This window comes from Gekko japonicus, unplaced genomic scaffold (genome assembly GCF_001447785.1).
Source record: "Gekko japonicus isolate JY-2015 unplaced genomic scaffold, Gekko_japonicus_V1.1 scaffold103, whole genome shotgun sequence".
Taxonomy (NCBI): domain Eukaryota; kingdom Metazoa; phylum Chordata; class Lepidosauria; order Squamata; family Gekkonidae; genus Gekko; species Gekko japonicus.
In genome coordinates this window covers 686,600-704,137 of record NW_015160210.1, presented here as the reverse complement: position 1 = coordinate 704,137, position 17,538 = coordinate 686,600, and the positions used below count along the sequence as shown (strand labels likewise).

At 47.5% G+C, this 17,538-nt stretch overlaps 1 protein-coding gene across 3 annotated transcripts in view; it reads left to right on the top strand.

Moving 5' to 3' along the window:
* The window catches only part of EPN2 (epsin 2), a 61,977-nt gene that overhangs the window by 21,741 nt on the left and 22,698 nt on the right, over positions 1–17,538 (top strand). For all 3 annotated transcript variants that reach the window (XM_015409293.1, XM_015409286.1, XM_015409278.1), the window contains exon 2: positions 5,575–6,379. In XM_015409293.1, coding sequence (XP_015264779.1) covers positions 5,785–6,379 — 595 coding nt within the window. In that variant the 5' untranslated portion in view covers positions 5,575–5,784. The remainder of the gene's footprint in view (positions 1–5,574; positions 6,380–17,538) is intronic.

Here is a 17,538-nt window from a genome sequence, read left to right as displayed (position 1 = left end):
GGGACAACCGGGTTTGATTTCCCACTCCTCCACTTGCAGCTGCTGGATGACCTTGGGCAAGCCATAGTTCTGTCAGAGCTGTTCTGTTAAGGGCTGTTCTCTCAGAGCTCTCTCAGCCCCACGTACCTCACAGAGTGTCTGTTGTGGGGCGGGGAAGGGAAAGGAGATTGTAAGCCGCTCTGAGACTCCGAGTGAAGGGTGGGGTCTAAATCCAATCTCTTCTTCGTCTTCATTTGATTGAACCTCCAGAGTCTTTGGCATGGATTTTAATACCTGGCATAGAATTAGTTATGCAGCTTCCCGGTTGTGCGTCTGTTAATTTCACGGTCTCTTTCTTCTTATTATTAAAGGGAGGGCTGGCACTCGTGGTCGGCCCTCTACTTGGCATGCAGAAGGTCCCAGGTTCAATCCCCTTTATCTCCAGTTATAAGACCTGGGAGTAGGTGATGTGAAAGACCTCCACCTGATACCCTGGATAGCCGCTGCCAGTCTGTGTAGACAATACTGACTTTGATGGACCCAGGGTCTAGTTCAGTATAAGGCAGTTTCATGGGTTCATGCCGTATAATGGCCTTTACCATCTTTCTTTGGATTTTAGGAGGCCCCTCCCCCCCACATTTAAGAGCCAGGCTCATCCGTAACAGAAATACTATTTTCTTTGTTGTATCAATTAAGTTGATAAGGTAGTAAGGAAAGTGGGCTGCAGTGGCTCAGAGGTTAAGACGCTGAGCTGCAGGCCGGAAGGTCTGTAGTTCGGCAGTTCGAGACCCAATTGCCACGTGATGGAGTGAGCTCCCGTCTCTGGCCCCAGCTCCTGCCACCCTAGCAGTTTGAAAGCAAGAAGTTGCAAGTAGATAAATAGGTCCCGCTTCGGTGGGAAGGGAACAGCATTCTGTGCACCTTGGTGTCTTTTCATGCTGGCCACATGACCACAGAGAAGTCTTTGGACAGCCTGGCTCTTCGGCTTGAAAATGGAGATGCGCGCCGCCCCCTAGAGTCGGATTCGACTGGCTTTCGAGCAAGGGAAACCTTTACCTTTTTATTGCTATAACACTTCATTAGTGTAGGAAGCACTTCATATCGAAAGACCCAACATGAGAAGGATCGACTCAAGAAAGGAAGCCGCCCGTTTGCAAGACCTGAGGGAGGGTGTTAACAATAGGAAGTTTGGGAGGTCATGAATTCAGAGGGTCACCAAAAGGCGGAACTCCACACACATCAATTAAGTTGGTGTCACCTCTAAGACTGGAATGACTGGAATTTTGCTTCCCTCGCCCACACCCACATGAGTCCTCCGACTCTCAGCTAGTGTTTCAACAGAGTTGGGGGAGTTTGCGCTCAGCGGGACCCCTGTCCAAACCAAACTGTTGAGGAAAGGTTAGAATCGGTGATGTGGGGTGGAAATTTTTCTGAGGTTATGTGCTATAGGACCACAGGAGGACCCAGTATGAGACGGATCAACTCAGTAAAGGAAGCAGCTGTCTGAAAGATCTGAGCAAGGCTTTTAACCGTAGGGTGTTTCGGAGGCAATAAATTCATAGGGTCGCCCTAAGTCTCAGAAGTGACTTCCTGCCGCATAGCACAGAGACATTTTTCCCCATGGAAAATTCTCCGCATGGGTGAATGTAACTTCTGTTTATCTGTAAGCTGGGGGGCTGTAATGCTGTAAATGTGGGATGTGAAGAATGGACAGAAATGTGTGGTATACTTGCCTTCTTTTGCTAACGTCCTTGAAACATTGCTGACATTAACTTAAATTATTTCATTCAACCTTTTCCGGTACAGTTTTTCGTGGAAAGCGCACATCCCCGGGTGAACACTCATGAACACGTGAAAGCTGCCTTAACCTGAATCAGACCATGGGTTCATCAAAGTCAGTATTGTCTACTCAGACTGGCAGCTGCTCTCCAGGGTCTCGGGCAGAGGTCTTTCCCATCAGCTATTGCCTGGTCCTTTTTAACTGGAGATGCCGGGGACTGAACCTGGGTGGTAGAGCAGATGCTGTACCACTGAGCCACAGCCCCTCTGTACAGCTCTCCGGGGACTCAGAAGGAGGTCTTTCCCCATCACCTCCCGCCTGGTCCTTTTAACTGGAGATGCTGGGGACTGAACCTGGGACCTTCTGCATGTCAAGCAGAAGCTCTTCCACTGAGCCACGGCCCCTCTGTACAGCTCTCCGGGGACTCAGAAGGAGGTCTTTCCCCATCACCTCCCGCCTGGTCCTTTTAACTGGAGATGCTGGGGACTGAACCTGGGACCTTCTGCATGTCAAGCAGAAGCTCTTCCACTGAGCCACGGCCCCTCTGTACAGCTCTCCGGGGACTCAGAAGGAGGTCTTTCCCCATCACCTCCCGCCTGGTCCTTTTAACTGGAGATGCTGGGGACTGAACCTGGGACCTTCTGCATGTCAAGCAGAAGCTCTTCCACTGAGCCACGGCCCCTCTGTACAGCTCTCCGGGGACTCAGAAGGAGGTCTTTCCCCATCACCTCCCGCCTGGTCCTTTTAACTGGAGATGCTGGGGTTTGAACCTGGGACTTTCTGCACGCCAAGCAGAGGCTGTCCTAGTAGCTCTTCCACCCACCACCTGCTCCATGTAGCCTGGTAGAGTTGTGGGTTGGGTGTACGGTATATAGTTCTTTTTCCTTTCAGTACCCCACCCACCATCTGAGTCATCCTGGGTGTGGATTGACGTGCAGCTGGGCTGTCATGGTTTCAGCGAAGCAGTATGAAAAAGGTAGGATCCCCCCCCCCTGCGCTTCTTTCACCAAAGCCGCTGCCAGCCCCCCAGAAGCATTAATTGCACATATGCAAATGCTGCTCCTGTTGGAGAAACAAGGAGGAAAAAATAAAGATAATCAAGAAAAGATTGTGAATGTCTATCAGTGAGCAGTCGGGTTACTGCGAGTGTGTTAGCAGAGTCCCCTCCCCCTTTTAAGTTGGCTTCCGTGGGTGTTTTTGTTCTGGTATTTGCAATGAACAGCTGTGGCATGAAATTTCTTTTTTTTTTCCTGCTCGCAGTTGCGACTTTGCTTGCTCTGCAGGGACCGTGTTTTTGCTGAACTTGCACGTTTTCTCAGTGGTTCATCGGTAAACGGGTAATCCGCTAAGGTCCAGTTAACAATGTTAATTTCTTATGAATGTGATGCTACGCTTTTAATGAAAGTGATTTAACATGCTGCGTTCTTTCCGTCGTCTGGCGAGTGACGTCTCGACAGAGATGTATGATAGATCTGGATGAGAGTGAGAGCCAGATTTGTCTGGAGAGAAAGGCATGGGCTTTTGAATTTCCACTAATGTCCTTGGTGGTTATAGTGTTGGTGCGTGGGTTGGAGTTGCCTGTGGAGTTCCATTGAGCTAATTGCTGATTCCACTTTGGTGTAGTGGTTAAGAGCGGTGGAGAACCAGGTCTGATTCCCCATTCCTCCATATGCAGATAGCTGGGTGACCTTGGGTCAGTCACAATTCTCTCAGAGCTCTCTCAGCCCCACCTACCTCACAGGGTGTCTGTTGTGGGGAGAGGAAGTGAAGGAGATTGTAAACTGGTCTGAGATTCTGAGTGAAGGGCAGAGTATAATCCAACTCCTCCTCCTCCGCTGCCACCGTGCAGGGCCTGAGACAGTTTCTCTGGCCTTAGAAGAAGAAGAGATTGGATTTATAACCCGCCCTTCACTCGGAGTCTACTGTGAGGTAGGTGGGGCTGAGAGAGGTCTTTCAAGGACTGCTCTTTTAAGGACAGCTCTGACGGAACTATGGCTTGCCCAAGGTCATCCAGCCAGGTGCAAGTGGAGGAGGAGTGGGGGAATGAAACCCGGTTCTCCCAGATTAGAGTCCGTGCACTTAACCACTACAGCCAGCCCAGAAACCTAAGAACCAGACTCATTTTCAAACCTTCCAGGGTTTTGTAATTTAATGACTGAACTTTGTCATTACTGCTACCACGAAACCTAATCGTAATTTCTTCACGATTTCTCATTATAGGTAAATGTGCCCTTATCTGGATAGTTTAGCCTGGCGCAGTCTCATCAGATCTTGGAAACGGAAGAGGGTTGCCCCTGGCTAGTAACTTGGAGACCATCAAGGAATACCAGGGTTTCTATTCAGAGGCAGGCAGTGGCAACCAATCCTCCCTCTAAGCTGTGGAGTCTTGTGAGCAAAAATTCTTCTTTGTGAGCTACCAGCATTAAAGATTTGAGCCAGCAATTTGGCTGTTGCATAAATTAGTTTGCTCTGGAGCCCTCCTTCCTGAGCCAAGAGAAAAGTCTGTGAGCAGGAGGCTAAAAAACTGTGAGCTAGCTCACACTAACTCAGCTTAGAGGGAGCACTGGTGGCAACCTACCTCTGAATGTCTTTTGCCTTGAAAATGGGGTGGGTAAATGTAGGCATACTTCTGGTTGTCCTCACCGTTAACAAAAAGCTAACCTCTAATGTTAACCTTATTGCTTCCCCAATTTCTCATAATTCCATTATTGCTTTTTTTTTTTAAAAACCTCCTCCTTTTTATTGAATATAGGAGCCAGTATAGAAGCTGGTTAAGAAATGAATTCCACCTTCACCAACGACGCAAAGGTTAAGTTTACATAAAATAAGCAACGGCAAGATCTTCTCACACGTTTATTTGCAGGCCAAACAAGAAAACTTTCCCATGCGAAGTGATGAAAAAAACGTTGTACTTTTCAGTGAGATTTACCCAGGGTTGCAATACAATCGTTGCTGAAAACACTGTGTGGCACAAAGAAATTTCTCAGTGCCACTGCTTCTCTGCATGGTTGCTCTGCTCATTCTAGGATGGATTGCTTCTCAAACTTGTGATGTGCTTACTCTTTTGAAGGATTTCTCTCATTCTGAGGTTAGAGTGTTATTTCTGTGCATCCTATTTGCAATCTTCCGCACCTGGCCCTTTGTCATGCAACAAGGGTTGTTCTAAAACTGGCTTACCTTTATCTCGGGGATCAGATATAGATGAGTTTTGAAAGATGTCCAGAAGGGGAAACCTCATCCCAGGTTTGTTTCTTGCTCAGTAATATGAAAATTTAGTCCACAGCAAGAATACTATATGCTAAATATTAGAGAAAGAATGATGTTCCATCAAAAGAAGAAATGATAAAACTTTTGAAACAGCAGAGATGGACAGACTAACTTTATTTTTTGGGGGACAAGGAGAAGAAAGATTCAAAAATACATGGTCAAGGTTTTACAAATGGTTAGACGATTATGTTAAATGAACAAATGGTGACATAAAATGGACAGAAAAATAACTTTACATTTTTAAACTTAAAGCAAAAAATGTATACTAATGGTTTTGGTGGAAAAATTATTTAACATTCAGATATTGGAGGAGGTAACAAAATAGATGTAATAAGATGGATATGACACCCAACTTGCTTGTAATATATGTTGTTTGTTTGTCTGTGTTAGATATATAATAAAAAACTTTATGAAAAAAGAAAGAAAATTTAGTGTTATGTTCTTGTGGTGAATCAAGAGGGGATTTTGACACTTGCTTGGGGTCACTAAAAATATACAACAGAACAATTAACAACATAACTAATTTTGGTGTTTGTTTTCATCCTTAGGTCAGGATTTCCAGTTTCCTCTGTACCTTGCACGAGGGGAGGAAATGTCTTTAGCAGAACTCACTCCAAGTTGGCCGTGTGTACAGTGTCTTCATATACCAGGGACTTGCAAAGAGGGAAGAACGGTGACCGTTCCCTGAGGGTTTTATTTGTGGTTTGTGGTGGGTTTTTTTTGGCTTGGACTCTGCTTTGGTGTAGAAGGAGAGAAACATGACAACTTCATCCATCCGGCGGCAGATGAAAAACATTGTGAACAATTACTCCGAGGCCGAAATAAAAGTCCGGGAAGCGACTTCCAATGACCCCTGGGGCCCTTCCAGCTCCTTGATGACCGAAATCGCCGACCTGACGTACAACGTGGTGGCCTTCTCCGAAATCATGAGCATGATTTGGAAGCGCCTCAATGACCACGGCAAGAACTGGAGGCACGTGTACAAGGCCTTAACCCTGTTGGATTACCTGATTAAGACTGGGTCGGAGCGGGTGGCCCAGCAGTGCAAAGAGAATATCTTTGCCATCCAGACGCTGAAGGATTTCCAGTACATCGACAGGGACGGCAAGGACCAGGGCATCAATGTGCGGGAGAAGTCCAAGCAGCTGGTCTCCCTCCTGAAGGATGATGAGCGGCTCAAGACGGAGAGGGCCCAAGCCCTGAAAACCAAAGAGCGGATGGCCCAGGTGGCCACTGGGCTTGGGAATAACCAGATCACCTTTGGCCGAGGCTCCAGCCAGCCTAACCTGTCCACCAGCTACTCGGAGCAAGAATACGGCAAATCTGGAGGGTCGCCGGCTTCTTATCACGGGTGTAAGTACAACTGGGCGAGTGGGCTGGGTTTCGTCGGAAGTTAAGTTTCGTTCCAGTAATTTCATAACCTGGAAATGAAAGGAGACTTAAATTTTGACCAGGCTGTAACTGAAGTGTCTTTAGAGCGCTCCCGTAGAAAAGCATTACATAAGAACATAAGAGAAGCCAATGTTGGATCAGGCCAATGGCCCATCCAGTCCAGAACTCTGTCACACAGTGGCCAAAAATACCAGGTGCCATCAGGAGGCCCACCAGTGGGGCCAGGACACTAGAAGTCCTCCCACTGTTGCCTCCCCCCAGCACCAAAGATATAGAGCATCACTTGCCCCAGACCGAGAGTTCCTATCTATACACCTTGTGGCTAATAGCCACTGATGGACCTCTGCTCCATATGTTTATCCAATTCCCTCTTGAAGCTGCCACCACCTCCTGTGGCAGTGAATTCCATGTGTTAATCACCCTTTGGGTGAAGATTGTGTTAATCACTCTTTAGGTGAAGATTGTTTCAAGATTTACAAATGTTACCAGATCAGTTTTTAAACAAGGTTGCTTTTCAACTGTGGAGTCTCCAGCGCTAGAGCCCATTCAGCCCATCACAGACTTGGCAACCATCGACCTTTGGAGCCATTAAGGAAGGAATGTGCACAGCAGGGTGCCCAGCTACATCCGTAGATTTTTGCAGAGATACCAGTACTGGTTAACCTCAGTAACCTGGTATAGTGACAACTGCCGTGTTTGTAGCTTTATTTAAGCACTCTGCTAACTACCGGCGATTAGACTAAACACACCTTAACCTCAGTAGGTTATGGGCCCAGCAGGTTTCTGGGGAGCTTCGTAGCTGTGGCTGTTCTGACGTGGGTGAGGATCAGAGGAATAAAGATCTTTGGAATGAGTTTAGAGATGTGAAGGTCCGGGAAAAAACTGGAAAAATTTGAAAAAAAACAAAAACACGTTTCCCCTCGTTTTTTTCCGAAAAATTGGAAAAATTGAGAAAAGAAAACAAAACAAAACAAAATTGATTATGGAACATTTTATTTTAACATGATGAATAAAATATTTTAAGACAAGGTGTTCAAATATTTTCCAGATCATTTCTAAAAAATATGTATGGCATCACATTGATCTAATTTCTGTGCACTGAGGACAAGCAGGGCCTAGGTTACAAACTGAACTCTCCAATGCAAGAAAAAGATGCATTCCTTCCTTTAGGAGGTGCTGTTGTCACAAGAAAAGAAAAAGGTTTCAGTTTTGTTTTTGCATGTGGGTGGGTATTAATAATTGTTTGGATGGACTATATTTTTAATATGCTAGTTGTGATAATTTCATGCCAAGTAAAAATGTCCATGGTCATTTTTTATGTTCCTAAAGTAACAGAATGACTTTCAATCTGGAAAAGAAGAAAGAAGTGCTAATGTGGCATTTTTTCAATTTTTCTGAACATTTCCGTTTTTTCCCGAGCTTTAAAATTTCCCGAAATTTTACATCTCTAAATGAGTTGCATAATTTTTTTCAGTATTTTATTATTTATCTATCTATCTATTTATCAGCCCTTCCAGCTGAGGCCGGCTCATGGTGGCTTACATAAAAGAATAAAACACATCACTACCAATTTAAACAATCCTCTAAACAATCCTCTAAAATAATCTAAAAACATTCCAACATTATAAAGTTGCTACGGACGTTAGATAATACTGGTAATAATCATGTTATTAAACAATGGCGACCATCAGTCAATAATGTATTCTGGTGATTGGCCCACAGCTCTAATCCCTTATACGGCTGGCACAGGCTGTTGTTAATGGCTCCAGGGGGACAGGGTTCTCTACCTTTCAACTTTTGTGCGTGTGCTCATGCCTGGAAGTCATGGTGACCTCTGGCAACTCCTACTGGGGCACGGAGGACATTCAGAGAAGTGCCTTGATAGCCTGTCTCTGGCCTCCTGGCCCTGGTATTCCTTGGAGGTCTCCCATCCAAATACTTGCCAGAGTTGGCCCTGCTTAGCTTCCGAGATCTGACGAGATTGGGCTTGCCTGGTCTATAGCCAGGTCAGGGTGAGTTGTATAAATTGGACCCTTTGGTGAGGTGTGAGCATACAACGCTGCACTGTGACAATGTACATGAGAAACCTCAGAGGTTGGTTGCTGTGAGGGGCCAGATGGAGAGTGCATATCACTCCCATTCTGCAATCACTCCGTTGGTTACTGGGCTCATTTTAAGGGACTGGCTATCAGATAGCCTTGGTCCCTCACAGCTGCAGGACCGCCAGTTTGGTGTAGTGGTTAGGAGCACAGACTCTAATCTGGGAGAACCGTGTTTGACTCCCCACTCCTCCACATGCAGCTGCTGGTGTGGCCTTGGGTCAGTCACAAGTTCTTTCAGAGCTTTTCTCTCAAGGGCATTTTCGAGAGAGCTCTCTCAGCCCCACCCACTTCACAGGGTGTCTGTTGCGGGGAGGGGAAGGGAAAGGCGATTGTAAGCTTCTCTGAGACTCCTTCGGGTTGTGAAGGGCGGGGTATAAATACAATCTCTTTTCTTCTTCTCCTCCTCCTCCTCCTCCTCCTCCTCTTTCTCTTCCTTCTTCTCCTTCTCCTTCTTCTTCTTCTTCTCCTCCTCCTCCTCTTTCCTCTTCCTCTCCTCCTTCCTCTTCCTCTCCTTCTTCCTCTCCTGCTCCTTCTTCTTGCCGTCCTTCTTCTCCTTCTTCCTCTCCTTCTCCTCCTCTCTCTTTCTCTGCTCCACCACGACAGCTTTGCTCATGTGATCAGGGCCTTCCATAAATGGCTAGCCTGCAAATGAGCCAAACCAACTACTGCATCTACGCGTGCATTCTCTGATGTGGTGCCCCCCCCCTTGTGTAATGGGCTGCCTGATGAGGTTAGGAAGACTCCCACTCTACTAGCTTCCCGCAAACTGTGCAAAATGGAATTAGAGGGCTCTTGGCACAGGCTAAAACAGGAGTGCACTTGGAAGAGTGTGGTTCAGAAAGAATCTTGGGATAAAGAGTTAGAGACTGTAGACCGGAGGCGTCAAACGTAAGGCCCGGGGGCCGAAAGCGGCCCGCCTATAAGCAGCTGGTGCAAGGGAATGAACAAGAGACTGCTCGGGGGGGAAGTAGGTGGAGCCACTCCAATTGTGGCTTCAGCGTGGCTTGTCTGCAGCAGTCAAGCGGCATGGGGATGCCTGGCTCTCCAATCCGCCCATATGGGTTTTCCTTTGCACCCCCTCCCAGCCTATGGGACTTTGCAGTGGGGATACAACAACTTGGAGCTTACCAGCTGCTGTCCTTTATACAGTTTACGTCTCCAGTACCTGGCATTACACGTGGCCTGGCCCAACATAGTGACATTTATGTCAGATCCGGCCCTTGTAACAAATGAGTTTGACACCTCTGCTGTAGGCTATGCCACTGTCTTCGGTTCGTCATATCTGTTGCTGTAGGTAGGTTTGTGCTATGAGAGAGCCAGTTTGGTGTAGTGGTTAGGAGCGCGGACTCTAATCTGGGAGAACCAGGTTTGATTCCCCACTCCTCCACATGCGGCTGCTGGTGTGACCTTGGGTCGGTTACAAGTTCTTTCAGAGCTTTTCTCTCAAGGGCAGTTCTTGAAAGAGTTCTCTCAGCCCCACCTACCTCACAGGGTGTCCTTTGTGGGGAGGGGAAGGTAAAGGAGATTGTAAGCTGCTCTGAGGCTCCTTTGGGGAGTGAAGGGCCGGGTAGAAACCCAATCTCCTCCTCCTCCTCTTCTTCATGCCAAGTAAAAATGGACGTTTTCGCTGGACGTTTTCAAGCGGAGACTTGACAACCGTCTTTCGGGTATGTTGTAGGTATGTAGGGCTATCTTTCGGCTCTGCTCCTGCAGAGTGCAGGGGGTTGGACTAGATGACCTGCAAGGTCCCTTCCAACTCTAATATTCTATGATTCTATGATCTGACCCCTGGAAATCTGGAAACTGTGCAGAGGTGAAGCACAGCACAAGTATTAACATGACACATCACATAAAAGCAAAAATTACATAGAAGAAGAAGAGGAGTGGGGAATCAAACCTGGTTCTCCCAAATTAGAGTCTGCACACTTAACCACGACACCAAACTGGCTCTCTGAAGCCAAGAAGGTTGCTGTGAGTGAAAACTCTCTGAATAGCATCCTGACTGTTTTTTGCTTCTTTCCTGGAAAGACCATCTGTTCGTAATATCCATTTGCTTTTGTATCCTAATGCCTTGCAGTTAGTGAAAAACAGTGCTCTGGTGTCTGGAAGTCCCCCCCCCCCTTTTTGTTCCCTCGGCCGCTTTCATTCTCACAGATTCCGGTAAATTAATTGAGGGTGAAAACTGCTGCCTGCCACTTCCCGAAGCTAATTCACGATCAAAGGCCAGAATATAGGATCAGTGTAGAGTTACTACTGGAATGCTGGTGGTTTGGAAAGGGAGGAATTACCTTCCATATAGCTCTGAGGGTTAAGGGCTTGCTTACTATGCGCTGGAGAAGGACAAAACGAAAACCAGACCCTCTGTGTGCGCCCTCAAAGGCTCTTCTCTGTTAAGCAAAGATTTAAGAAAATCCAAACTAAATTAAAATCTCAGTTTACCCTGCCATCTTAGACTTTGGCTTCTCCTTTCATCCTTCCTGTAATGACACCCTCTTGTGTTTCTTCCACTTGATGATGGGAGCGGGGCATAGGGCTTCATCCTTCTCCGAGATCTGAGTCCCAGTGGCGCCTTAAAGACCAGCAGGATTTACAGGGGTACAGGCTTTTTGAGAGCGTCAGATAGCTGCGGAAGGGAGTTTCGACTTTCCAGTTTGTACCCTGGAAATCTTTCTGTTTGTTTTGTGTTTTTCATATGTGTGTACGCACCCGGAAGTCATGGTGTAGTGTGCGTGCACCCGGAAATCATGGTGACTGAGTGTGCGTGCACCCGGAAATCAGGGTGACTGAGTGTGCGTGCACCCGGAAGTCAGGGTGACGGAGTGTGCGTGCACCCGGAAGTCAGGGTGACCGAGTGTGCGTGCACCCGGAAGTCAGGGTGACGGAGTGTGCGTGCACCCGGAAGTCAGGGTGACCGAGTGTGCGTGCACCCGGAAGTCAGGGTGACCGAGTGTGCGTGCACCCGGAAGTCAGGGTGACCGAGTGTGCGTGCACCCGGAGGTCAGGGTGACCGAGTGTGCGTGCACCCGGAGGTCAGGGTGACCGAGTGTGCGTGCACCCGGAAGTCAGGGTGACCGAGTGTGCGTGCACCCGGACGTCAGGGTGACCGAGTGTGCGTGCACCCGGAAGTCAGGGTGACGGAGTGTGCGTGCACCCGGAAGTCATGGTGACCTCTGGTGAGTAACCCCAACTGGGGGCCGGGAGAATATTCAGAGAGGCGGCTGAATAAAGCCCGCCCCTGCCTCCCGACCGCTGGTATTCGAAGGAGGTCTCCCATCCACGTACTTGCCAGAGTTGGTCCTGCTTAGCTTCCGAGAGCTGACGAGATCGGGTTTGCCTGGGCTCCCCATGGTCAGGGCTGTACTTTGGAAATCTTGCTGCTGTTTAAGGTGTCAGTAGACTTGAATTTCGCTCTTCTTCCGCAGATCAACGTGGCTGATTGGTGAAATGCTTCCAAGTCTTATCTGCTTTAAGGATTGCCTTAGGGTGGGTCTCTAGGAGGACAGTTTTGGGGCAAAACACAGGGGAGGGGAAAACTTGACCCAAAAACCGGAATCAGGCACCACAATTGTTCCTTTAAAGGGCCAGTATTAAAAACAAATCAGGCCACTTGCACTTTGTAATGAGGCTTTCATTGGGCCCTTATTTGTTTTTAATTGTCTTTCTAATAAATACATGCATTTTTTGTATGTAATAAGTTAACACTAGGTTTTTAATACTGGCCCTTTATCCGGATAGTTTTGGGGTGCCTACAGTACTGTTTCCCCCCGCAGCATCCATCTAAAGGTAGAACAGTCTGTGTCGTTCTTGGCATGGGGCTACTGCTATAAGAAGAAGAAGAAGAGGAGATTGGATTTATACCCCGCCCTTCACTACCTAAAGGAGTCTCAGAGCGGCTTACAAACTCCTTTCCCTCCCCCTCCCCACAACAGGCACCCTGTGAGGTAGGTGGGGCTGAGAGAGTTCTGACAGAAACTGCTCTTTTTCAAGAACAGCTCTGACAGAACTACGACTTGCCCAAGGTCACACCAGCAGCTGCAAGTGGAGGAGTGGGGAATCAAACCCGGTTCTCCCAGATTAGAGTCTGCACGCTTAACCACTACATCAGACTGGCTCTATAATGTGCTGACCCACATTATAATGTGGTCAGTAAGTAAAGGTAAAGGTTTCCCTTGCTCAAAAGCCAGTCGAATCCGACTCTAGGGGTGCGTTGCTCATCTCCGTTTCAAAGCCGAAGAGCCAGCGCTGTCCGAAGATGTTTCCATGGTCATGTGGCTGGCATGACTAAACACCGAGGCGCACGGAACGCTGTTACCTTCCCACCGAAGTGGTACCTATTTATCTACTTGCAATTTCTTGCTTTCGAACTGCTAGGTTGGCAGGAGCTGGAACTAGAGACGGGAGCTCCCTCCGTCATGCGGCACACTTGGGTCTCGAACTGCTGAACTACTGACCTTCCACAGCCTGCAATTCAGCGTCTTAACCACTTGAGCCACCGCAGCTCCAATGTGGTCAGTAATGTGGCTCTATAATGTGTTGACCCACCCCCCGGGGCAATTTCGGGAATGTTTAGCTGTGCTGTGATGTCATTGTGTCACGTGACTCCTGTCTCTGCCCACGTTGTCTGGTCGAGTCAGGAGAAGTCAGAGCGTGACGAAGCCATGTACATGTGATCGAAGGCTGCCATTTTTGGTTGCAGCCGTTGGTGTAGAGTAACATGCTTGTTGCTCCCTCAGTCCCCGAGTCAGACGTCACTTGCTGAAATGTCTGTTTCCCTCCTCCTTTCCAGGTGATAATTGCCCTGTACCGTTAAAAAGAGTTTTTGCGACCTGTGTGTGTGTGACATTTACGGGAGCCACAAATATTCTAAGGGTGGGGGCTCTGAAGCACCCCAGAATGCGGGAAGCTAGCCAGAATACAGGAAATCCTCTTCCAAAAGTGGCCCCCACCAGTGTTCCCTCTAAGCTGAGTTAGTGTGAGCCAGCTCAGTTTTTTAGCCTCCGGCTCACAGATTTTTTGTTTTAGCTCAGGAAGGGATGGCTCCAGAGCAGACTTAAGTTATGCAGTAGCCAGATCACTTGCTCACAGCTTCAATGCCAGTAGCTCACAAAGCAGGATTTTTGCTCACAGGACTCCGTAGCTTAGAGGGAGCATTGGCTGTATGGACCAGGAGCTTCTCTCTTGGTTCTTCTCCCAAAGTCTACAGGAGCTCCAGGCCTCAAGTTGGCAAGAAGCAGTTTATTTACTTTGGCAGGACTCACAGCACTCTGCTCTTTTTTATTTTTTTAAGCCCCCGGAGGGGATTTTTTATTGATTTTTTATCACTACAAAAAAGTACAACAGAAAAAAGGGGAGGGGAAAACTACACATACGGGAGAAAGTAAAATATCCACTACTATCTAAAAACCCAAGAGAGGAGATCCTCCAACTAGCTTATATGCATCCAGTCTTTTCCTCGTTCTTTTTATGAACTGTGTCAAACTTTTAGAACTTTTTACCCTCCCAATTTACATTTAACTGCCCAATAACAGTGCCCCCAATCATCCCCAGGAACCAAAGTTCTCAAAGGCACAATTCAGAGTCCTTCTCAGCACTCTGCTCTTTAAGGGCTCACCTCTTCAGGCTCCCGTTCGGCTCTGGGAAAAGGGGCGGGAGTCACCCATTGACAAGGCCGCTCCACACTCCAGCTTTTGGGAAGCCCGACAAAGTTTACTGAAGATGATCAAAGAAAAATAACAAATCACTGTATGGTGCCAGTGAAAAAACAAACATACCAGCATAGACAAAGTTTCAAGGTCTGAGACCCACATGTTTTGAAAGGTGAGTTAGTCCCTTCTAAAGAAAGGTGTGTCCAATATTAAACCACCTGCCCGCCAATCAAGGCCACGTAACTAATTATTATTTGCAGGTGTGGAGCTCTTAAAGAAAAACAACACCCAGGTCTTCAACAGAAACGGGTCACAGGGCTCAAGCGGACGCCACTTAGGGTGCGGTCAGACGGTGGCGTGCTGGGAGCAGTTTAAATTGCTCCGGCCCCGATGCGGGTTTTTTTAACCTGGAGAATCGTGATCACACTCACCTCCTTGCTCCGGATCGCTGCGCAGCCACGTCGCTCCCTGCCGTCCACACGTGGGAGCGTGTGTCAGTGTTGTTTTTTTCTCTCTCAGTTTGGGCATGTGCACAGGCGGCCATCTGTAGAACTAAAATTTTCGAGTGTGCACAGAACAGTGATTTCCACTTCAACCCAACTGCTGTAACACTTCCTTTTAAACTTTAAAGGAACACTTCCCTTTAAACGTTTACCCCGAACTCGTCTAAAGGCTAAAACTAGGCACCGTTTAAACGTTTTTAATAACGCGGTGGCGGAGCTCCGCCTATGCGCCCACCAACGCTTTAAAAAAATGGTGGGCGAAAAGAGGAAGCCTCGGGCAGCTTTTGAGTGGGGAGGGGGTTTAAACCAGAAGTGGCTCAACACTGGAGGAGCAATCACACAGGGGGGAAAATGCAACTGGAAACGGAGAATCAGGAAAACACACTTGGGGACCTGTTATCAAAATACTCCAGTTTAAAGGGGATTTGAGCCGGAAAGCGACGACTGGGAACGGGAGGCAGATGTTGACTGTGAACTGGCACGACACCAGATCAAATGGCGCGTCTGAACACACCCTTAGAGTCTCTATTACAAGTTAATCATCTAAAAGGTAAAAAATTCCCCATACTGCCTCCATACGGCCTGCCGGGTGTCCTCCTGGTTTTCCACAAACTATGCAAAACTGAATTATCCGGGAAGGCTTTTCTACATGGGCAGTGGAGTCACACTGTACTGAATGATTACCTGGACAAATTATTAGGGGCTGTGGTCTACATGTATGGCTTGCAAGACACTAGGATCCTGCTATGTAATTTTGCATCATTCAGTGTGTCACGTTAAGACGTAGGCTTTGCTTCAGTTCTGTTTCTAGGCCTCTGGTTGGTTCTGCAACCCTGATTTTATTGTATTGTTTGTTGGACGCCCCCATCCCGTCAATTGTCTTGAATCACTCCTTGAGTCCAAGTGAGAAAGGCGGACAATTTATTAATTAATTATTTCAGTTTACATCCCGCCCTTCCTGTGAACGGGCTCAGGGCAGCTTACAGCAATAAATACAGTCTATATTAATACAATAAATACAAATGATAAAACCAGATTAAAGATTAAAGTATTTAAAATACTTAAAGTGGGGCAGTGCAATGCAATGCAATTCCCGTTACTACAGCCAGGAAAATAAGTGGTCCGATGCTAAGCCATGGTGGTCTCCTGTAGCCGCCGTAGGGAGGCCAGCTGGTAGATGCCCGCCGCCTGAACCGAAGGCCTGGTGGAACAGCTCCGTTTTACAGGCCCCGCACAATTGCAACACGTTTCGCAGGGCCCAGATCTCAGCCGGGAGTCCACCAGGCTGGGGCCAGGACCGAAAACGGAGGCTAGGCGGGCATCTTTAGGTCCAAGGACAACCAGCGGACATTTCTCTGGGGCACATGTGGGAGAGGTGGTCAACACCCAACACCTTGAAGTGGATCCGGGACTCCATTGGTAGCCAGTGCAATTCGCAGAACACCGTCTGGATAAAATAGTTTGCAGGAGGGTAACTGTGTTGGCCTGCAGTAGTAGAAGAAGAAGAAGAAGAGATTGGATTTATACCCCGTCCTTCACTACCCAAAGGAGCCTCAGAGCGGCTCACAAACTCCTTTCCCTCCCCCTCCCCACAAGAGACACTCTTGGGAGGTAGGTGGGGCTGAGAGAGCTCTGAGAGAAACTGCTCTTTTTCAAGAACAACTCTGACAGAACTATGGCTTGCCCAAGGTCATCCAGCAGCTGCGAGTGGAGGCGTGGGGAAATCAAACCTGGTTCTCCCAGATTAGAGTCCGCACTCCTAACCACAACATCAAAGCTCCCTTCTCCTGGAAACTAATGCCCCCAAAATCTTGCTGGTCTCTAAGATGCTACCGGGCTCGAATCTAGCTCTTTTCAAAATGTATACGAAGTCATAGATAGGTTCAGATGGGAAGAGCTGAGATCCCACTCCAGCGATTACTGGGAGCTGGGAATGTTTCGTTCTTTGCAGCCAGCCTTCGGCTAGAGTAAAAACCATGCAACGGGGTTTTAGTCACAGCAGACATCTCCCTCAGTGATTCCCCTGTGGTTTGTGAATCCCAGATCTTTTTTTTCCTCCCCTTTTTAAAATAAAATATCTCACAACAGAAACAAAGGAGGGCTTGGGAGGTCAAAATCAGATCTATCCAGTACCATCTTACATAAGCATCTGAGTTAACTGTCATGCACTGTGAGATAAAAGTTGCATTGTTTGGCAGTATTGCGAAGGCAATCCCTTTTACGCTGGATCCTGGCACACAAAGCGTTTTGCTGATACTACCGTTATAGCTGGAGGATTTTAAGGGGGGGGGGGGCAGGAGATCAATGGCAACACTAGCTTTATTCAGGGACCTGAATCTCGTGCCAAAATGAGATTGGTGGGACATGGCAGAGGGTTAGATGCATTTTTATCCCCCCCCCCCCCCAAAAAAAACAACCCCTGAATGAAAACATGTTCACTTTAGGAAGTATCTTTTTAAAAAAACAAAAACCAGAGCCATTACTTTAAATGAAGGGGGGTTCATTTAAAAGGAAACGTGACCAAATAGCTTTGCTGAAAACTTGAGTTGCAGTAACATCTCAGTTGTGTGGTTTTATGGCACAAGCCTGTGTATGTTTACTTAGAAGCAAGTAACAAGTTCATATAGTGTGTATCAATGCTCTCCCTCTAAGCTGTGGAGTCTTGTGGGCGAAAATTCTACTTTGTGAGCTACTGGCATTAAAGTTGTAAGTAAGTAATTTGGCTGCTGCATAAATCAGTTTGTCCTTCCTGAGCAGAGGGAAAAAAAAGTGTGAGCCAGAGGCTAAAAAGCTGTGAGCTAGCTCACATTAACTCAGCTTAGAGGGAACACCGGTGTGTATAGAATTGTACCCCTTTTCCCCAAAGTCGA